This window comes from Drosophila ficusphila, unplaced genomic scaffold, assembly GCF_018152265.1.
Source record: "Drosophila ficusphila isolate 14025-0441.05 unplaced genomic scaffold, ASM1815226v1 contig_791, whole genome shotgun sequence".
Classification (NCBI taxonomy): Eukaryota; Metazoa; Arthropoda; class Insecta; order Diptera; family Drosophilidae; genus Drosophila; species Drosophila ficusphila.
In genome coordinates this window covers 11149561-11173582 of record NW_025064737.1, presented here as the reverse complement: position 1 = coordinate 11173582, position 24022 = coordinate 11149561, and the positions used below count along the sequence as shown (strand labels likewise).

The 24022-nt window shown below is 39.5% G+C and overlaps 1 protein-coding gene across 5 annotated transcripts in view; it reads right to left on the bottom strand.

Annotated features, from left to right (window-relative positions):
• LOC108098788 overlaps positions 1-24022 on the bottom strand; it is a 34830-nt gene that overhangs the window by 2016 nt on the left and 8792 nt on the right. The window contains exons 2-4 of one of the 5 annotated variants that reach the window (XM_017201923.2): positions 15684-15746; positions 770-1688; positions 403-707 (exon numbers count right to left, since the gene is read on the bottom strand). In XM_017201923.2, coding sequence (XP_017057412.1) covers positions 403-707; positions 770-1625 — 1161 coding nt within the window. In that variant the 5' untranslated portion in view covers positions 1626-1688; positions 15684-15746. Of the gene's footprint in view, positions 1-402; positions 708-769; positions 1689-2662; positions 3068-5449; positions 5562-15683; positions 15747-24022 lie in introns of those variants that run through there. The other 4 variants (XM_017201927.2, XM_017201926.2, XM_017201925.2 and 1 more) reach the window with 4 other exon arrangements.

Here is a 24022-nt window from a genome sequence, read left to right as displayed (position 1 = left end):
GATTACATAAGATCATACATGCGATAAGAACCTGCAGGAATGGCCGCTTTTGGAAGTCAATTCTGCTTTAAGTTTAATTAAGTTTCTCATGGGAAAAACTCACTCAAGGAAGCACAAAGGCTTCAGATAATTAAAACATGCTTGTGATAAGCAATAAAAACTGCACTTAACTCTGACGACGATATTTAAATTTGTCATGCTTTTCAGAGATTGTGCATAATTGCGAAACAAAAAGTACCTGATAAAAATAAAACGTTCGTCATCTTTAGTGATTAACTTAAAATACGGAACCACTTGAGTTTAATCAGCGCCTTAGAGAACTTTTAGGGCAAGAAAAAAGAGTTAGTAGCTAATATTAGACCACTCCTGCAGATCTTAAGCCACTATATAGTTCCAACTCACTCTTAGGGTGTCGCAAATGTCCTGGGCGATCTTCTCCTTGCTGCAGAGCACCGCATGGCACCGCAGCTCGTGCTTCAGCTTCCTGCCCTCGTGCCGGTAGATCCAGCAGAAGACCCGCGGATAGTTCTTCGGGGCGCAGCAGTAGGTGATCCTGTGGGCCCAGTACTCGGTGAGTCCGTGCTGCCTGGTGGTGGCCTTCAGGCCGGAAGCGCACACCTTCAGCCGCATGATCACGTCCGGTTTCGAGTGCTGCGTGTAGTTGCGCCACAGAGTGTTCAGCTGCTTCTCCACACAACCCTCACCTGCTGAGAGTACAATATTAGCAATGATTTATGAGTATCCCACGGATTAATATCCCGTGACTCACCCTTGGCCCAGCCGGTGAGGACGTTTCCCAGATAGGACACCTTGAACTCCGGATCGGGGGTGCTGATGTCCACGCTGTGCGTCCGCCTCCAGAGTTTTCCCAGGCTGCGGGTGAGCGTGCGAATGGCCTTCGAGCTGAGCTGATCGTGCTGCTCCTGACCCCCAGTGCGACCCACATGCTCCTGCCGACTGCCGTACAGCAAGTCCCGCGAGTCCGTGGTGAGCGTTATCACATTCGTGACCTTCACCGAGTCGTCCTCGCCAGCTATGTCGCCGTCTTCCTTCGAGACTCGCTTGAAACGCTCCAAGTAAGGACCCGCTCGACCACGCCTACCGCTGTACGTGTTGAACTTGCCGCCCTCGGCGCCCGCCAATCGCTTCTGCTCCTGCTTCTCGAACTTCTTGGCATTGTAGGTGTTGCCCAGCAGTCTGGCCAGGCTGTTGCTCTTCACAAACTTGTGCTGACGCGGCGGCGTTCCAATGGGAACCGGTGGCAGAGGAGCAGGGGATGTGGACTGCACCGGGGGAGTGTCCTTGCTGCCCGCATCCTGGCTATCCTGTGACTTGCTCTGACTCAGCTTCTTGCTGCTGCTGCCAAAGTGGAAGAGGGTGCGACGCTCCTTCGCCTTTTTCAGGGTGTTGCTGTTTGGTTCGTTGTTTGGTGTTGCTGCTGTTGTTGTTGCTTGTGTTGCTGGTGTTGCTGCTGCTTTGGTGTTGATCACCGCCTGACTCACACTGACCAGATCCTCGTAATCGTTGTTGTTATTGTGAGTGGCCACTATAAAGTCAACCTCATCACATCCCTCCGAGTTGTGATCCACTGGTGTTGTGGTGTTGCCGTTGTTGCTGGCTGCCATTTTGGGTCGTGTTGCTGATGTAACCGATCGGTTTCCGTTTATTTAAAGCATTTTACAGAAAATCTGCAAGCGAAACAAGGATAAAAATCAATACATTAAGAACTCATCACATAAAAATTACTAAAAAGGTATAAATTGGCCTGTTAAATCTTAATTGCTTAATAACTCCTTTTGGGAATCACATTTGAGAAAATTATCAAGCCCCTGAATTAGAATTTATATAAAAAGCAATCGACCAAGGGAAAATTACTGAGTTAAACTCTGCTTAAATTTTTTTTTTCAATATTATTGTGAACATTTAAGTTGTCATAAATAAATATTCAGTGATTAACTTTTTTTTATTTCCTTCGTGTTAGTTGTATTTTTATATAATTTTCTTTTATGCAAATGCCATTTTAAAACTCACAAAAATAGTTTTCCTATGAAAATTACAACTTTGGCATAGCCACGAGATCCAAAACTCAGTTTTATGTTTGTAAATTAACACACTTTTATTGCTGGTTTTAGGAATGAGTGTTAGGCGGTTAAATTTGACATTCAAGCCACACTTTCACCCATCATCGGAAACAATTCGCACTCGCCGGCTTTACCACAAATTCACACCCGATTTCGAGTGTATTTTTCCGCAACTGCGGCCAAAAAGTGTCAACTGACTAATAAATTACCCCATGATTAACACTCAGCACCAGCTGTAAATGTTTTTTCCTTTCGGTCTCGTGTGTTTTTATTTTTTTCGCACAGCTTACAATATGCAAATGTTTACGGCATTATAATTACTATTTTTTCCCATTTGCACTGTTTCTGTTTTGCCGTGTTGGCTGGAAAATGCCGCACGGCGCCTCAGCCTTTTGTGCTCTTAGCATTTTCACATTATTTGGATAGCGAATTGTTTGCTAAAAAGCCAGTTAAAGATGCAACTATCAAGAGTCATTAAGTACGGGTATTAAATGCCTGAAAAGCACTTAGACGGCGCAATTATGGGTCGACAAAGTCAGCTGTGTTCGTTCGTTCGTTCGGTAGATTTTCCATTCGGTTACCTGGATGTATAATATTTAGTCGCACTGAGAAGCGCAATTAAAACACAATAAAGTGAGGCAAACACCTCCGTTTACACGCCACATCACGATCCAACTAAACTGAACTGATCTGAACTGAACTGAATCGAAGGTCCAAGTTTCCCGATCAACCACTCACGTACTCAATCGACGATGGTGGCGATTAGAGGCCTAGTTAACCTCGAAGATCCATCGCTCTCTGGAGCTGGCGAGTTGGTCTAATCGCGATGAGGTGCCTTGGCCAACTGCAGGCGCGGTCTAGTTATCTAATCGCGTTGGCTATTTGGCGGTTCTGATTTTTATGGCCAACTATAAAGGCTGCAGACAGTCAGTCAGTCGTGCTCGTGATTTACAAATAAATAATTATTAAGCTGTTCTGCGGAATGGAATTTATGGTAATTTACGGGCAAGTGGACAGCGATCGCCGGGCGGAGCGAATTCATAGGAAGTCGACACCCGATCCGATCCGATCCGATACCAAATGCGATTTGTCGATATGGCCACGGCTAACTGTTGTGGCCCAGCCTCTTGGCCTCGGACAAAAGGCAATTTGGTTGGGTCTACGGTCTATGGTCTATGGGCATATCATTAGCCATTTTTCCTATGCAATGACCTTGGCTGTCTGCAGGTGTCTTTGGGGATTCGATAAAGTCGCTGGCTTTCACTTTTTCCCATGCCGCCTCCCCTTTTTATGCATTTATGTTTTATGTTTATGTTTTTCTCTGTGTGTGCTGCTTATATGTTAATGCAAATGTTAACCCATTCATAGATGTGAGAAAGCCCAGTAGCTTCGCCACCCCCGACCATCTTGGCTGATCCCTTGGGGCAATGACATCGCCATCGTCATCGCAATCGCCATTGCCATTGTCACTCGTTTTCTCCGCCTTGTAAGAGCGGGCAAAGAAAGCGCGCTGAATTTGTAAGAAAAGGTAAACAGCAAGGTATTTAAAGTCCAGAAAATAATAAAAAAAAATCGGACAAAAACTTAATAATTGTTTTGTAGAGGTTTTGCCCTGCCCTGCCCCACCCATTATCATTTATGCTTCGCCTTCTACTTTTGAATGGCCCGTCGTCTTTCCCCTTTGTCCATAATTGCAAGCCTCGCATTGTGCGTGAGCGCGCATTTTAAGAGCCCAGCTCACATTAAATGGAATACGAAAATTAAATACAACAAAAACCCAACGAATCATATAAGAAAAACCAAAAAAAAAGAGTGAAAAAAATAATGCAAAAAGCGTAATGAGGAAGTGTTGCCAGGTGGACAGTTTGGTGTGCAAAATGTTAATATCCGACTACGGATGCCAGGAGCGGTTCAAGACCTCGAGGGCAATTCGGTTTCACGAGGGAGAAACTTAACTACTTCCTCTGCAAGCGATGTGGTTAGTGGCGAAGAACTTTTTAGCCCGGCCAATAGATATTTAATGGCATGAAAGTGACACTGTAATTTGCTGTCATCATTAATAAATTAAAAAACTTTTACTTAATACAACACATTCGCGTGCATTTCTGCAACTCTTCCCTTGGCAACAACATCCGATCACTTTTGATTGATCATCGTATCTGATAATTAGGTAAACGCTTTTATATTATTTATTTGATATTTCTATTTCTGTTCTCGGACACATTTTCTGTCCAGTTCTTTTGTCCAGTTTTTGAATACAATGTCTGGGAGAGAAACTGCCCAGTCATTTATCAAAATTTATTTTAAGACATTTGTGTTCTTTTTTTCGGCTGCTAACAGCTAAATTTGCCTTCGCTTCCCAAACAAGAGCTGGGATCAGCGTTTCCCAGGCTGCTTAAAATGCAAAAGCCACAGAAACAACATCGGAGCTATTTGTTTAGAGACCAAACACTTGAAAGTTCTCAATAGGCCATTCCACGGCGGAGTTGAACACAAAATGCAATTTATTATGGTTAGGAACTTACCGCCGAGGGCCCGCAAAAGATATACAGTTAAGCTTCAAATATATGGATTTGAAACAACTTTAAGAACAAAAAAAATATGTAAACATATAATAAATAATTATTTTTAGTTATAAAAGGAATAGTTTACATGATATTTACAATCTCAAACAGAGAACTCACTGGTTCTTAGAAAAGCTGTAGTTATTTTCAAGCATATGGCATACGGGTTTCCTCTACAGAAGCTCCACTTTAACCGAATACCTGTAGTTGGGAGCTCAGGTGCACCGATTGGTAGTTGTTGGCGGCTTGTCTAGCATAAACTGTGTCAACTGCGAGTTTGAAAAGTTGATTCTTGTGTTTACTTAGTGTGGGCCCCACTCGCACATAAATATCAATTTAGCCATGGTCCTCTGTGTGTGGCTTCCCCCCTCGATCCCTCGATTCCCCGACCCCCCGATTCCCCTCCAATGTCAGGTTAAATATGTAAATCGTAAATTCTGAGTTCGCTGAGTCGAGATCTCGGACTCAGAGTCGTGGCTCCAGCACCCAAGAATGTCTCAAAATAAATACGAAAAAAGTGACTCGCAACTAAATTAATCAGTTTCGCAATTCGTACTCGCCAGATATTTTTATTTTTATTTTTTGGGCATGTGTGTCATGTGCGATTGTGGCCAGCGAAAACGCTTGAGGAGATTGGGAGAATTCTGAGGAGTCATATAGAGAGTGAGTTGAAGGAAGCCTTTCTGCCGCTTTTGTACGTGCGAACGCATTGGAATGCATTTAATTGAACGATTGAATAAACTATAATGTATGGCATAAATTTGTATAGAATTGTATTCTCGATAATTGATTGGCAACACACACCTCAGAGCCAAACAAAACCGGGTTTAAGCCAGCATCGGTATTGTTATTATTCAGTAAGACAGTGGGTAGATCACCGAGGGGAGATCAATTCAAAAATCTGGGAAAATGACATTCTTGCAGGTAGATTTAAAAACTGAAGAGAAATGAAGAGTATTATTTAAAAATATTAAATGAGCCTATAAATAAAAGAAGAGATAAAGGTTAAAACGTTGATTTGAGAAGTTATGTGGCTTGAATTAATCATAATAAATGCGGGTTCACAAATGGTTTTCTAAGAACATTTTATTCGCATAATTCCGCCATTACAAGCAATCATACAGGCCCATCTATTCGGATAACACATCCACCTCCATAACCTTCCGTTGCCAACTCATTTTGGAAACAAATTAACAATTCAGTTCTCATCTCACAGTGGAACAAAGGAACAAACAAATGACATTGACATTCGCTTGCTTTTCTTCATTTCTTACTTTTTTTCGGACCACTCACTGGTGATAAAGAAAAATTCCCGTGAATTCGGTATTAAAGCTCAAGCATCTTAGAAGGTAATTAATAGTGTAAAAACCCCCCACAATTTGCTTTAATTTTGTTTATAGACAGATCATAAAGTAAATTGTGCCATAAACACAAACTTGCCGGCAAAAAAGTGTGCAGAAAGAACAAAAACTTGGAGAAAAATGATAGTAAGTCGCAAAGATATGTTTTATAGTAGTGTCGGACATCAGAAGCTCACAAGATTTACGAGAGTACTATATGTTTTCGCTTTATGGGGTCTGCGAAGAGCAGAGGGGCGCCAACTTTAATGGGGCTCAAAAGTTGAACCAACAAAATATGTTGCTACCGCTTTGTTATTGGGCTAATTGAGTTGAAGTAGCCGCAGCAGGTTTTTCGGTTTTACAAATTATATATATTTTTATGCCTGCGTAATTCTCCTTTTTCGTTTTAAAATTTCTTGCCTTTTTTTGAAAGTGAATGCCTTGACATCGTTTTGTTTACATTTCGTATTTTATTTTCGCTCTTTTGTCCAATGAAATGAAGTCGAAAACTTTATTGAATATTCCAAAGTGCAATCGCGAGTTAGCTTTTTGAATTCTCAACTATAATTTATTCATATTTGCTTGGCAGAATACAGAACAAAAGGCTTTTAGGGAGACAAACAATGGAGCTTAAAGAGAATTATCTGCCTAAGACTCGGCAAATATTTATGCATAAAAATTATTTAATTAAAGTGCCCGGGGCACTTTGTGTTTGTTTTTGTCTTTCGGGTGAAAGTTAAGCTCCCCTCGATATTTTTGCTAATTATTAGAGATATTTTCTGTTGAGTCGTTATCTGGCAAACAGTGAAATACGCAGAAGTTCCCATATAAATTTACTGGCTTCAGCGGCGGCATATTGCCAAACATTTGTCGCCAGTCACGAGACAATGCCACATTTGTGGGCGTGCCAAAGTGTCGGGGTAAAAAACCCATGTAAATTGTTTGTCATTGCCCCCGCAAAACCCCTTCTTCTCTCCTCTAAAAAAAACCTTTAAATGCACTCCGACATAGGCTCGAAAATTTATTAGCGGCCAGAAAAAAATGCCGTCTAAGCGGGTTAATTGAGCAATAACAAAATGCAAAACATGCTAAACATGCAAAATGATGCCTAATGTGTGTGTTTTGTATGCGTTTACACAACTGCAACGGCAGCAAAAATAACAATTGCATGCAGCACCAGCAACAACGATCCAACATTTCAAAGTTTCCTCTTCCATTGCAGAAATTGCAACAATTCAGCTTGGCAATCACTGCAGACCACCTGGCATACAAAAAAAAAAACCAAACATTCTCAAAGTTATTGCCCAGCCAGCAGTTGTAAAAGGTGTAAATATTAATTAAGCGGGTCTTAAAAAGAGGCGTTCCTTATATATGTATAACTACAGTTGCAGATGCTAATTATATTGTTTATAACTAATACTAATTAAATCAAAGAAATCTTCACCAGGTACGAAATAGGAATAATATTTTATACGGCAGTTAGAAAAGATTATGATATCACAATTATAGCAACCAGTTTATTAAAATGTTAGGGTAAGGGTTAAGCTGCAGCTACAGTTTTAGAGTCAGCAAGGAAATAAACCTAATGATCCGCCAAAAGCAATCCCACAGTTTTGGAGCCCACTTAGATTTGACCGCTTGACATTTACCTGCATTGCAGAGGTTATTAATTGACTTTCGAGTTTATTTCGATGTCTGATTTGATTTCTATGCTGTCTTTGAAGTTGACTGAGCTTTTTGCTGTTTTTAATTAAACTCTTCAATCTTATCGGCCGGTGATAGCTGATTTGTCCCACCAATGAGTGTATCATCCAGAGCCCGAGGCGGTAAAAGTTGGCCAAGGAATTACAATTATCGGCTTATGCCCCGGACTTATAGACCGAGAGTGTGAGAAAGCGTTTCTCTTGGGCAACGAAAAACCATATGTTTTCATATATTTTTGGTTTCCTCAACTAATCCGCTGCTGGTTGGTTAGGCAACTTTGGCTTTGGCTTTGGCTTTGGCTTTGGTAAACAAACTTAAAGTATTTCCAAACACGGAACTGGTCTTCTATATCGAGGCTTGGTAAGCTGGTCACTCGGTACAAACTCCTTATTATTCAGAAACAGCCACATCCCGATCGGCCATCTATTTATTCATTCAAATCATGACGGCGTCTAATGATGAATGCCATAAATAAAAGGCTCAAGAATGCTCGGACACGATTTGAGCTTTTTATTTATCACCTCGATGCTAACGACGAAAACGAAACAGAAATCGAAAGACAAATTTAAACTAGATAATGCAGGAGAAGAAATGCCACAAACCACACACTTTATTGTTGCCAAAAATTAACAAAATTAAGCGTAATTATCGTTCAAAAAGAACTTCGCAAAATCCGACAATTGATGAGCGTGTGCATCATCAATTAATAATACCGATTGAACAACGCAACAACAAGTCGAACGGGTAGAGCCACCGCCACTGCTACGAACGAATCGAAAAAAATTAATTAAATCGAATTAATTATTCTAACAGAATCCATTAAAGAGTTAACGATTACACGGAGCAGGTTGGGCTGGTTATCCTCACTCCTCGACAAGCGGAAAGTGAAAATTAATCGCTCTCAGCCAAGAGTCGCATGGCAAATCTAATATTTACAATCGAAGGTGCGGTGGTTCGTAATGGAGAAGGGTTCGGGAATAGTGGCCAGTTGGGTGGTAAACAACATTTTTTCACAATTAGAGAAAGAATCGCTTTACACTCCGTGATCGAATGGCAGAAATATGGCGACGTTAGCGCAGATGACTTCATGTCTGGCCAAAAGGGCTAACATCATTGCTATTATTGTTTTAGCCATGGCAATTTGCCTGACATGTTTGTGAATAAATGAGGACTTAGGTGCGGAATTCTTGCATATTAAATTTTGGGTTCCTTTTACACATTTCATTTATTTAACTTTGTTATTATCATATTTTCCAAGAGCAGTGTTTACTTGTCTGTTGTGTACACATAAGCGAAATTACCTTAATTTGTTTGTTTATTGTTCAGGGAAAACCTTTGCATTTGGCCATGGCAATGAATGAATTTTGTTACCCTGCTAGATAATCGCAATAGCTCACGCTCGATATTCGATTGCCAAGTGGGCTGTTAATTTTTATTTCACCATAAATCTAGAATAGGAAAAATTTCAACCAACCAAAGTTTTCCTCAACATTGTGTTTGGTGATAAACAACACACTAATAACTAGATAAATCACGATTTAGTACCATATCTGGCAATAAAAATTAACAAAGTTAGCAAAGTGATTGCTGATAAGCCTTAAATACTTTCTAAATGCAAAAAAAAAAAAAAAATAATAAAGTGGAAAAGTTTGGAACAATCAAAAAATTTCCCAAACAAAGTCATTTGTAACAAATTATGTTGCCATAACCAAATAAAATATAGGAGTCATAAAATAGACCAAATTAATAGATAATAAATTAATAAAATAGTCAAAATTGGTTACGGGTGGTAAGTAGTAAGCTTTTAGTTTCTATAATTCTATTTCGCCGTATGTTTATCGGGTGGAGAAGCAGCCAAAGTATGACAAAAACAATTTAATAATAAAAATCTAGGTTTGTAAGAATAAAGACGTTAAAATAATATTTAGCAGGCAATCAAGCCACACACGTGTTATTACAATCTAAAATAAGATCTGGTAACTGCGAACTGCGAAGTGGCTTTGTGTAAGCCGCAAGAAACCCGACAAATTCGCCGCACATTGTAGATTCTTGTAATTTGTTACTTCTCACAAGACTCCAATTGTGTGCGATCCTCAAGTACAAATATGTGCGAGTTTATGAATTATCCATAGGTGTTTTGCGGTGACACCCTTAACAGACAAGTGTCTGACACCAAAGTGATCGAGGTGATTGTGCAAAATGATAATTTGGCCGTCCAATGCCAATTCTTGTCGGCTATTTACTCGCGTCTTTATCGAGGCGCTCATTGGACGTTTTATTCGCGAAAAAGGTTTATTTTGTCAAGCAATTAACGGGCATTTGTTGAATTTCGTGTGAAAATTTTCCACTAAAATTCCGCACACAATATCGGCCTAAACTGGGCAGTCGTCGGTCGTCGAAAGAGCAAGAGTCAAATTCTTGGCCAAGATAAGCAGGCAGGGCTTAGTCATACCGCCAAATTGCAGGCGCACACATGCAGGGAAAGGCCACTGAGCCATTAAAAGCACGGCTTTTGGCCGACAGCCGAGTTGGGCCGATATCGCCCATGTCAGTTGCCGTTGACTGGCCATTAGCCAAGGCTGTACGTATAGTTTCTGCTGCTGGCTACTTGCAATCGCCTTGCCTGATATTTAGAATCGGCCAACAGCAGCAGCAAAAGCAGCAGCAGCGGCTTTAATGCCCTCTTATGGATTGCGCAGACGCCAAAAAATTGGCCAACAACAAGTTGTTTGCCACTCGGAAAAAATACAAAATACAATTAGCACCTAATTAAAGATCGATGCGAGTTCTAATTTAAAATCTGCGATTTCATTATAACCAAATTTACGAAATATGAAACTTAAATATATTAACACATGTTGAGCACGTTTTATGTTTGCTTTTAATACAAGAAACAAAGTTATTTACATTTTTTTCAGTGCTCAGGTAAATTGCTTGGCCCGGTCTTGTCGGGGTTTTCAGTTTTCTGAAAAAGTTTTTCCCGCTCCGTGTCTGGCTGGTGTACTTGTTACGTGAGAAAATTTTTGTTGAAAAAAACTAGCATTTTGTATGGTTGTATTTTAATTTTTTTTTTTATATTTTTTGGTTTTGGTTTTTTGTTTTATTTTTGCCTGTCGAGCAGCTGCCCAAAAATGTACCATTTGAGGCTTTTTGTTTTCTGTTTGGATTGTTGTGGTATCGGACTGGGCCGGGCTAATAAATGCATTCATCTGGCAAACCGCACGGTGACCATGTGACCGGGTTAAGAGGAAACCTTGGCTCGAGGGAAGGGTTCTATGGGTCTGCGTTCTTCCCTCGTTTCTTCTCAGCGGTTGATTGTCGCAACTGATGGATGGTGAAGTTGATTCAAAACAAGTTCAACAAGACAAACTTTGAGTGGCTGAAAAAAATGCCAACAACTTGGCTGAAAATGCAAAAGGCCAAACAATAACAAACTGTTTATTTCTTTGTGCAGAAGATAATGGGATCTCAAAAAAACATTCAGCATTCATCATTTATTATTTATGTATGAATTATATTGCCTAATTTAAATTTGAACATCATGAAGAACATTTTCTTTTTATTATACAGAAATCTTAACAAAAACATATAACCTCAAGTTTTGTATTGTCTGATTTTTATTATCGGAGAAATTGAAATGCATCGCACAAAAATAAACGTAGATATTTTGCATTGTAATTGGCGCAAACTTGTCTGATGCTCTTTTTATACTTCGCCTGCTCCTCTTGGACCTGAATTGAATTTCAATTAACGCTCAAATTGCTTACAAATTCCACTTGCCATTCCAATTTCAATAACGAAAAATAATAAATAAATGAAAACAGCGCACAAAATAATAAGAGCTCAATGCAAACAAATGCGCATGAAATTAATTTGAAGGAAAAATTGCCAAATACCGAAAGCAAGCAACTCCGGAGCAACAAAAAAGTTTAATAAAATGAATGGCACAATGGAAACGAATTAAATTAAAATAAAGTGACTTGCTTTTGATTTATGCGTTGATAATGTGACTTTTGGCACTACGCTAAAACACAAATCAGTCCATTTAATTCGAGAAGCTGCTCTAATGAATTAAGTAAAGCGAAATAACCCCGACTCTGATGTTGCCAAAAAGTCGAGACTTATAGTCAATAAAAAGTTTTTCAAGAACCCGTTAAAAGGACTTAATGTGAATAAATGCAAATTAATTATCTTTCACCTAGACCTAAACTAGAAAAATTATCAATTTCAACTCCCTTGTTATTCAAACTGATTGCGAAATTGAATCCATAGATAGTTTCAAAATCTAACAAGTTAACCTCGTGAGTTAGAACCCATAAATAAGCTTTTTTAAGCCACCATTATCTAATTAGAGATTGCATTATAAACGGTTTTGAAACAAGTCAGGGGTAAAAAATCCAGCAATTTGTAACCACGTCAGAGCCTTTTCTGATTTACAAGTGCGCAATTTCTCGTAGAAAATTGCGAAAATCACCATGCACAAGTCAAACTAAAATTAATCTTTATCTACAAAAAAAAACAATGTAGACACAATTACTTTTAAGTGCAGCTAAAAATGAAGTAATGAGATAAAAACAAGTGACGGGACAAAGGTTATTGATAGTAATAAAATGCGATTAGGAGTTGTTTTTGGGATTCAAGTATCAAGTTTTATATTTAGAGACTCGGTTCCGGTTATTAGGCAGCGTAAATGGACCTCCGTGACAAGCGATTTGCCGCAGTTGTAATTGCATCGAATGCGATTTCGAGGCACACAAACCCAGTCTGATGCACACGCAACTTTTGCGGCGAAATATGTGAGTTGGGTGGCATCTTCCGTGTTTGGCCAAATGCAATTTGTGGTATTCCGAAGTTGCCTCACTCGTTTCGATAAGTAATTGTGCAGCCAGCGCGACGATCGAAAGCCAACTCCTCAAGATGTTTGCAACTCAAAAAGCAAGGCAATGCAAAACCAACAAGTTTACAATGGATATTTATACAACACAAATAATAACAAAAATATTAAACATTTAAAAACAAAAAGTAAACTATTGATAGCACTACTTTTCTTAGAGAACCAAGTTCAAATCCGAAAATCAACTAGATTGAATTCCAAACCACAATTCGAAAGGGGTATTTACATTAATTTAAATGGCACCTTTACTTCTTAGAACTGTTTGCAATCTTTTGTATCTGGGAAATTCCGGTGTTCCCTTGTCGTGTCCGAGATTCATAAATATTTATTAGCCTCGCTTCATTTGCGGCTTCTGCACATTCTCAAATTAATTATTACGAATTAACACAAAACCCAAGAAGCACGCGTCGGATAAAATTAAAAGAAGAACACAGCGCAGGAATAACAGATAAATAATTAAATGAACTTATCGCCTAAGGCACTTTTTGCCATTTTGTGGTTTGGCTAGTTGGTTGTCCAGATCAAACGAATCGCGTCGATTGGGGATAAAGAAACGATTGTTGTTGTTCGGCTTTTTTATTTTATTTTTTTTTTTTTTGCTGACGCACATTTCACGAAAAATCATAGAAGTTCTGCACGTTCTCCGCTTCCCCGCTTGACCAGGCCATAATTATCAAAGATTTTGTTGGTTAATGAATTTATAATGGTTTTATTTTTATCTTCTTGGCGAATCCAGACAGGTCTAGCTCCAAGCAAAAAACAAAAATAAGAAAAAAAGAAAAACAACCTGGTCCGGCCAATCGTTTTCGCTGCTTTGGCTTTTGGCATGTGCCAAAACAATTTGCCACCTGCTGTCTGAACTTGAGCTCGTTTTCTTCTTAAATCGCATTTACTTTTACTGCAAGAATTTGTTTGCTCGGGGAAGAAACTCTCACTGTTCCCAAAAAAGCGACGGCCTGACATGTCAGGCGGTGTGTCAAATGTCTATCTAAATGGCTACGTGCCGCGGCCAGGTGAAAACCAAGTCCAAGTCCAAAATATCCGACGAGCAATGTCCATGTCCGGCGACATAAAATTTTAATGCAAAAACGCGAGTGGAAATTAAGCGGAGAACGAGATAAGCCGCCGAACTTTTACTCCAGCTTCAGATTCTTTTCGAGATGAGTAAAAGTGAGGCGAGTAAAAAGATTTTGTTTTCAAGGAAAGTGGAAAGTCAGAGGAGTGTCACAAAAATATGTGATATATGCTGTCCTAATTCAAAACCCCTATTGATAATTGATAATTATTAAGTATTTTTAAATAATTATTTTCTTATTTATTTCACAAAAAAAGCTAATAAAATAAAGCATTTATATGACGTTATTTGGTCATATTCAAATTTAGTTCGGTTGTAATACGGGGAATCACTGTCACGTTTATTGATTTATTACACCATATTTTGTCATTCGGCATTTCATTGTTAAGGTTGTTTACCAATTCAAATTTGCATATGAGCGAAAATATATTCAAAATTGTCAATGAATGGACGGGCTTGGCAATCCAAATCGTTTATTGATTTGTTTGTTCAAGTTCAAAGGTCGCGTTTTGCTTACCAGCTTATGTAATGTAAACATGATTTCATTTAAACTTGATTTAAGTTCAGGTGATTAGTGACTCTATTGAGCCGATTTGTTTTATTAAGGCGATTAAAGAGGAAAGCTTACATGTTGAGGAATAGTTAATGGATGTAGATCAAAGAGGGAAACTGTGCAATTAGAGGTTATTGCGAACAAGTTCCTATTTTTAAGCGGATAAGTTTCAACAGATGAATTTGCCAAGCCAAAAATGACGCAAATTTATGATCTAAACAAATTATATTCGTTGCATGTGAGCAATTGTTCGTTAGCCGCCGATGTCGCAGATCGTTTCCGTTGACAAATTCACATTGTTATGGCCCGATCACGAAACATCGAAACAATGATCAGCCGGCAATATCTCAAATGCAGTTTTAATGTTGTGTAATCCGAAGATTTATTGACGCCAGTCAGCCGAGCGTGAAGTCCCCAAAAAACACAAATACATTTGATTTAATAACGAAAAAGATTTGCATCGCAACAACTTCGCATCGATCGGATAAAGTTTGGCTCAAAAAAACAAGAGCAAACTCGAACAGGTAGAGGTACAGATACAGATCGTTGATCTCTGGCGACCTCAATTGAGGTGCGTGGATTCGCAATCGATACAGCAGAAATAAGTTAAGATGGAGGGAAAAAACACACACAACAATTTGGCTAAAAGGGCCAACTGGCAAATGGGTCTCCGGGTGCAATTAAGACGCACAGAAACCAAATCGACTCACCACCGCTGAAAGGCAGTGAAATTCAAGAGCAGCAAAGCAAAAGCCGGCAGTCGGCAACGGTCAGTCAGGCCGGCAAATTAGCATTTAACTGCCACTCAACAGTTAGGCTCTCCTCCAAACCGCTGACTCCATATGCGAATGCGAATACGGGTATGACTAGCGGCAATTAGAACTGAACTAAAGCTAGAACTAGCCAGCAGGCTGAGTTTGCTTTCGACTAAAGGTTACCTAGTAGCAAGCAAAGAAAGTAAGTTGGTAAAATAACTGATTGGCAAAGAATATTCAATGGTATAAGCAGCTAGGCAAGCAAACAATTTACTTTCAATTATCTTATGGGCAAATAAAGTTACGTTTGGTATCTTAATTGTGTTTCACAGTCATGGGAATCGAATAAAACCTTCTCGGCGCAGAGCCATATAATTTGGGCATACCCCATTAAGGCTGTATCTGTAGGATACTTTGCGACCACTAAATTGTACGACGTCAACAGTTATGTAAGAAATTTGTTTTTCCGCCTCGCACACACTCTACACACTCTACTCTATGTGAGTAATTGACCCATATTTAAGGTTCTCAATGCGAGCAGTGAGCCGTGCGAAAGTTTGCGTGCCTCGAGCGTTAATGGCACACGAGTTGCGAGTTATGAATAGTGTGTTCGAACCACTTAGCTGCACTCGAGTGGGACGTCGACTAAACCAAGTCTTGGGTGATCTACACATGTTTTTCAGGCCTGGCGAATTTTATAAATATGTTTATAGTTACCTCAAAAAGTCCCAACAACAATCTTGAAGAGCTCTTGAGGTGTGGTAAGCGGAATGGCGCTGCCTGCAATAGATAAACAAAAGAAACTAATAAAATATTTGAAGAAGAAAAAACAACACAAAAGATATATCAATTTGGGAAATGCGAAGATCAAAAATGTTTTCACACGGCTCGTGAAATGGGATAATTTGACGGCAGCTTTCACATCGAGGGGGTTGCTTCGGTAATCGGTAGTCCCCCCGGAGTGCAATTATAGAGCGATTTATTGAAAATGAAAATAAACACTTGCCCAGAAAACAGTCAGACAGACAGACAGACAAATCGAAATCAAATCAAAACGCGAGGCGAAATCAAAACTTGCACAATGGGAGGAAAAAGCGAAACAAAGGCCAATCAAGAGCAATCAGCGGCCAAAAGCCAAGAGGCAACTCTTCGAGCTGCAGTTCTCCTCCATTTGGGATCCATCCACGAGATGCGTCACAGCGAACTAAGCTCGAGATACGCGGCGAGAGACACACGAGATACAAGATACTGAGACGGAGACGCAGATACTTTATGTAGGTTGTTTCGGTTTCCTCTTTCTCCAGTTGGATTTTTTTTCGCCTTTTTTCTTGGCTTTAGTCATGAATCAAGCAATTGTCGAGGCACTTTTATTCTGTTTTAAGCGATATTCATGCTGGGTTATGGGGCGGGGTAATTGGCCCGGCAAACGGGTTAACGCTGACGTTAACCCAGAAGAGTAGTGTGAAAAAGCGCGCATATCTCCCGGTTACAGATACAAATTGCGAGGGCCCCTCCCTGACTAATTGTTTGTTCTCCCGTCGCGATTCGGCGTACGTACGAGTATATCTCCTCTGTTATATCTTTTCTTCTTACTTTTATATTTGGGAAAGTTCTGGGCCTGACCTTGTTTTTTGTCTTTTGGCCAAGCGCCATTCGAAGACGTCGACAACTGTTGTCATTGGGTAAATAACCCAAAAGAGAGTACCCCTGTACGGCTAATAAAGCAAAAAAAAAAAAAAACAGAAAAAATATAGAAAAAATTCACTTAGAAAAGTAGGAAAACAAACTAGAAATGCCCGGCCAAACAATGCCGCAACATGATTCCGCACTTTGCCACTGTTTCAACAGATGTGTAAACAAACAGAGGAACAACTAAACCGCGCCACACTCCACAGACCCATTCCTATTCCAATTCCTATAACTATTCCCATACCTATTCCTATACCTATTCCCCTCTTCAGTTAACTTTCAGACGCGAAACTAATGCGACGGAACCGGCGACGCTGCGGTCCATTTCCATTGGCCAAACCAAATTGATCTTTGCCACCAGAAATGTGTCACACTTCCCCACAAGCAACTGGGTCAGATATAATGATGGCACCCGGAATGCCGAATCAATTTGGACACTCGACAACCCCAGACAAGTTATTCCCCGCGGTGATTCGACTGTTAGTCTCTTAGTCTCGAAAATGCACGCTGGGGTAATGTGTCTCTCTGGCATTGCGGCGGCTCAACAGGTTTAAAGACTGATTCGGGCATTAAATTTGAATTTTACAATCAATTAACATAATAGTTCACCTAGAACACGGACGATGCCTCCATCAATCATTTTTGGTCAAGAATATTGAGTGAATTATGTGCTCAGCCAGCCGTTGATTACCATAGAAAGGCAAACTTTGATCAACCTTTACTTTTTCTATTTATATTTAAATTGTAAACAAATAACATTTCAGTTTTTGAGTAATGATCTTTACATGACCTTGAAAAATCGTCACACCTGATTTTCCGTACACTTCATATTTAAAGAAATTGAATTTGAAAAACTAAACAGAATTCCTAGAATTTTGATAAAGCGAATAACTCGTAAAAATTAGTTTCTCGTTTAATAAACGTTTTATAGCTGCTTTTCATAAAACATTCCACGAAATCTTGTAAATATAAAAAAGATTAAATCATAACTTGTTTGTCTTCGAAATGTACGGAAGATTCCTAACAGAATTTAGTGGTTAGAAATATTTCTAGTTTTAATCAAACTTGCTACATATTTACATGTGTACAAGTTTATGGTTTTCCACTCCTTGAACATTAAAGTTAATGGGTGTAGCTCCAAAGTGTTCCAGATTCGCACTTTCCTCACGACTCGACTCGGCCACATCGATTGCAATAAAGTATAAAATATCTGGCCCATAAACCAATTGCATAAACGATGAGCTCCATTCGGCGTAGGCTGTACCTGTATCGATTGCCCATTTCGAGCCAACCCAGGCAGGCAACCTTCATGATTCCGATTCTGTATCTGTATCTGTATCTATGCAGAACTAGAGAGACCCAGGCCCGGTTCCGCCGACAATGTTGGGTTGGGATTTCGGCCTGAGACTGCTGGGGCTGCATCGTTGATAATTTATATGTGTCGTCCAGCCCCCACAATCAAGTAACCAGCACATTGCCTTTGTTTTTACGGCCACGGACGGGGGTTTGTGAGTTTTATTTCCGTTTCAGCATGCCCCCACATCGTTTTTCCTTTCGGCTCTCAGCGGCATCTGAGAACAATCTTACATATGTAATTGCAATTGCCGAGCCACTCACGACAGTCGAACCACCTAACCACTGAACTACCAAACCACCAGAACCACCGAACCACCGAACAACGAGTTCGACAACGAGTTGGGTTCTGGGTTTTCGGGGAGGGAACATTTCTACCTTTTAATTTGTGCGGCATACTACGACTTTAAGGCCCTACACTCAGAGAAATACTTATCTTTAAATGTATTATTATAATAACAAGAGTTTGTATCGTTATGAATGGCATTGATAGATCAAAAGATACAATAAATGCAATTTACAACTCTAAAACATAACAAACTGTATTAAATACTTCTTCTACTTTAAGTTAAGTAAGCTTTGCTTAGATGTTCTTAAGCCATGTTTGTTTTTGATCGCCAATCTCCCACCGATAATAATTACAAATATTTTTTTCCATGTAGGCCACAAAGTCGGTTTCTCCCCTGGCTGCCTCATTTTAATGCTGTGTAAAGTTCTAAGACCCCGACAATTGCAACGGAAGTGCGTTCATTATTTTTAATGATTTTATTTAGTGGCTCCTCCGCTGCTCTACCTTTTGCATTTGAATGCCTTTGGACAGGACTTCGTGGCATTTACACGGCGGACTCTCGAAACATCTTATCCTGATCTTGAGTTAAGGAATGCCAGTGTCTGGCTTGTTTTGCCCCAGCGGACCGAGACAAGTAATTAGTGGTGGGATAAAGACGGCGGACTGTGGATAAGGGGATCGGGGAGGCATAAACAAGTCAAGTTCTTTGATTCCCACTGTCCATAAAGATTAGGTATTTATGACCGCACCGACTTCCGTCCGTCGAATTATTGAGGGTGGTTTCAGAAATATCTTAATGTGTTTCAAACACAAGAAACAATCTTTCTACCTGCTGCCTCTGATTTCAAACAAAAGGCTCAAGATCGTTGACAGTCTTTTCCAGTCGTGTGACCCATGAACCCTCCATCGATTCTCAACTATCTTTATCTCTACATCTGTCTCCGACTTAGTCTGGCCAGCTTTAATTGCATCTTTCAACAATTAGCCAGCCGGGCTATTTTAATAATTGAATGGAAAACAACTGAGAGTCAGAAGGGCAGACTGCGCTCTTCCACAATTGACATTCACATGGCAATTGCCAGTCAACTTTGACCGCAGAATTAAACTACAAAACGAGAGCAATAAGCTGGGATTGATGGGGTATAAAAGAATCTTCGATGCACTTTACAAATATAACATTACTTTCAAGAGTTTATCTAAATATACAAAGAAGTTTTCTCAGTATGTAACCAAACTAAGATGAAATCTAATCGTATTGTTTTTATATGTGAAACTTGATTGAAGGCAATCAAAATCAGATTAAGGACTTGATACAGTTGAGTTGTCTATAACAATTACAAGGGAATACAACATATCATTTAAAGTCTATTTAACAATCTCAAAGTAATGGCATGCAAAAGATTTATCAGTTTACTTTATAATTTGATACCTTACATTGTCAAGGTTAATTGATAGCAGATTTGAGACCATAGATTAGTAAAGATATTTTTAATTGGATACAATTAAATGATATTCTTAGCAAAACCACTTTATTTAAACGATTAGTAAGCAGAACAACCATTAACTCCAAAGAGCCATATACCTTTGGATCGAACACCTGAATACCCTTTGTGCGAGTGCAACGAAAGGTGATCACCTGGGTTCAATGTGAGGGGGCACCGAACGCCCCTGACTGACAAGTGATCAAGAGCAAACACGGAGGGGGATTTCCAGGGGGTGGGGGGCTGTTACATCTGAGACAATTATAAACACAAATACACAACACGAGTGCAGCCACAAAGGGGTGAGCACAAAACGTTGCATGACACGCCAGCGGCAAACAATCGACATCAATTGTTGCATGTGATTTGCAAGTTTTCTATTTTGACGTTTCGTGAGTGGAGGAAAGGGGAGAAGGGGGTGGAAGGGGAGCTCTTGGCTACCGGGGGGAGTTCGATTTACATATTACTGAAATCGGTATAAAAGGCAACAAAAGCCAAAGGCAAAGCCTAAGCCGGACAAACGTCATTCAACCTCATCGTGGCAGTCGTCGTCGTCGTCTTCATTTGAATCAATTAAACCAGTTTGGGTCTACGACTGTGGGTATATGTATTCGGGGATGTGTGTTTGTCAGTCGTACCCGTACTCATTAGGTATTCATCTGCCTCCACTGATGCTGCACTTGATTGATCATTCGCCGGGCCAGGCCGCGCCTAAAGTTGGGGAAAAAATTCCATGAATTCGATTATAAGAAATCAAATTCTCATAGATATTATTGGATGGACAACAACCTAACCCCCTAACCCTCTCTCCACCTCTCTTCTTTTTTTTTTTTTTTTTTGAGAGCATTAAAAACCAACATCAAAGGTGCCAAAGACCGCGAGGGAAAACCAGTCCTAATACCAAATGCATCTCTCGGCTTTTCAGTTTTCGTTTTCCATCCGATCAAAGAATGCAAGTTTTTTGTTTCCAAATCCAAATCCCTCCGACCATCGCGTTAATTTTGGTAGCCGAAAACGGGTTTTCAAGATTATAGAACTCCTCCGCCGCCGTCTAGGCACCAAAAAAAACAACTGGTATTTATAATGTTTTAACGCTTAGTTAGAAAACAAACAGTCAGATAGACAGATCGAAAGACAGACAGAGGAGAGAAACAAAGGTTAAGTTTAAGCTGGATCTAGGCATTTTTATGGAATGTTTCCATTGTCCATGTTCTAAGACACCTCTTCTGTTATATCGTTCCTCTTTATAGTCAACAAAGAGTCGGACTTCATCGATTCCATTTTTTATTAGCATCGAGACAATCAATTTCCCAACACTCAAACACTCCCAGATGAATCATTAAAGAACTAAAACTAATAGCCACCTCATACATCATCCAGTGATCATATATCAGAAGAAAAAGGGGGAAAAGCGAAACGTCGAGCTCCGAGTCTCTGATTTATGCGCAATTTCATATGCCACTGCATATTTAATGAGTAATAACTGGGCAACCAAGCAACCACAGAAACAGACATCCCGCACAGAAGAAAGATTATTTTCCTCTATGCTAATATTTAGTAATAGTAGACTCTTTCATTTCTCTATTTCGGTAAGCCTGTGTTTGCGCAACAGTTACGAGGAAATTGCCAGAACCAAACAAAAACAGCACACTTCGCAAAGGCAGATATGAAGAAATAAATACAGATAGATGGTGGTAGCCAACTGTATTCCAAATACAGATCCGTGTGGGTTTTATCAATCAAATGAACGGCGGTGTAGTCGCGTGTTTGGACTGAGGTATCCAAGAGCAAGTGAAGTTGTTTTGTTATGGATCTTAACTTTGGGGTATGCAAAACGTAAAAAATATTAAACGTATCCCAAGACGAAAACAAAATGAATCACCGTTGTTTTCAGATAAGTCGGTAGATAAAAATATTTACTCTATTATATTTGTTTTATACTGCAGCTAATGCTGATGTTGTAACAGTATGTCATCTTATAAACCTTACCTTAATGAACCGAAAACACATTTTAACCATTCAAAATGGAAGCCAGGCTAAATGCAAGTGGGTGGCGCTCATTGAGAGAACTTTGGCGACTAGAAACAAAGTGGAACCAGAAACATCTGGATCAACAACTGAACAACTAACAACACAATGGGAATACTAAGGCAATATGCAGTAATAAGCAATAAATGGAAATAAAGGTCAAGTTTAAGTGACAGCGATGACGAGAACAGCAAAAAAAAATAAAGAGAAATATACAGAAAGGCAAAAAACAACCAACAGAATCTACAGATGTAATGAAAAATAAACGAACAAAAAATATAGAGTGGGTGGATGGTTGGGGAACTTGAAAAAACAAGACGGGGAGGAACTGTGGAGGCGTTCTACTATATGAATGAATGAATATCTTACGAAATGCTGGAACTATGTAAGTGGAAAGAAACAACAAACCAGAAATTTGTGATTCATTTTAGGCAATACAAAGTCACGTTTTTTAATGGGTAATAACGTTAAAATGTATACAAAATATAGCCGCCAAATTGATTTGTCGAATGTAACCTTTTTCAAACAACACAAAATTAACTTTTAATGTTATAATTTTTTTGTAACGTTCTACGGTAAAAGAATTTCACAAAACTTCTAGCAGTGACTAAAATCCATAAAATGTACTATATGTTTTGATAGCAAAACGAAAGGGAAGCCAGGCCGAACCCCCAAGCTAATGTAATAACAATATAATTACCATGCCAACCCCCTGGCCCAAAACATTGCCCCTTGTGGGAGCATCCCCATCCCCATCGCCATTGTATAGTAATTTCATTCATTAATTTGTGCCGTTGGCTGACTCCGTCGTCTTCGAGGGGTTAAGATTCAGCGAACCTCGACCACCAAAGAGCAAGTGCCAATTAAAATCGCATTCGACTGGGGGCAGTACAGGGGGCGTGGCCACTGTGGGGGTGTTAATTAAAATTGAAATCAATTGTTTCAGCCAGCTCGCCGCAGTTTACGCTTCAACGAATGTCTTTCCCCTTTCGAGCGGACGCCTGCCTTCTTTTATGATTTTATAACTTCCAAGATTTCGGTTTTATGGTCCACTTAAGAGGCCAAAAATAGCGAAGAGACATCAGTTAATGCGTGATTGAGATTCACACGAACCCTCCAATTGTCGCGTTTATGCGAAACTCTTGCTAAAAATAAACGATAGCTATCGACGGAGCTCTAATTGCCTGGGACAACTGACAATGGATATAGCAGAAATCCAATTAAATGCTAGGACACGACACACGTTTAGAGTAGAGTGATAGCTCATTCCTCATTCACGACGCTGAATATTTTTATCAGCTATCATATGTTTTGTGCGTGATCTGATATAGCTCACGAGCTCCAGGAGCGCAGTTAAAGGGGGATAATGGTTAAAGAACGATAAGGAGGGCTAGATGGGGAAAAGCTTTCTCAAATAAACAAGGATAAAAAGAACAAATTGCAGCAGAGGCTAGGTTAAATGGCTAAATAAACAGCCTAAAAAGTCGCACTAATTAAATTTATTAGGGTTTTTGGGCCAAGTCAACACACTTGTAATCAAGAACAAATAAAAGCGTTCCGGTAATAAAACAACCATTCAACAAACAAGTCGTCATATCTCTATTTGTTTAATTCAATATATCTTTCTCGCTGATTTTTATAATTTTTACCAATTTCTTGGGCCTTTCTCCCCCTTTTGGTAAACAAGTCCGCACTCAACTAATTCAGAACACGGGCCAGTTACTTTATCAGGCTTTAGATAGGGGCAATTTCATAGTTTGTTCGGTAATTACACTTTCAAGTCTTTAAATACATTTGCAGTAATTGTTTAAGCAATTTCAGTTAATGCCCGTCAAGTTTGCCACTTGAATTGTTTTAGTTATTGCGCAATTCCCAAAGAGATTTCCTATCTCTGTCTTTGGCGTGTTGTAATACATTCTAATATATTCGGACATTATTTAATATTACCTCTTATATTGTCTAATCATTGAATATATTTGTCTATGGTGTAGCTTTTATTTTTGCTCAAAAGTTCAGGTTATTCTACAGGTTTTTTGCTAGTTAAAAAACAAATTACGTAACTTCTGGATGGGTTGGGATGGGTTCCTGCTCAGACAGTCTGGACAGGTTTTTTGCCCAAAGAAAAAGTGTCAGAGATCTGAAGAATTGTTTATGTAATTTTTGCCAAAAAGGTAACAAGGCATATCGCCATTATTTTATTATATTTTTCAGTTAAT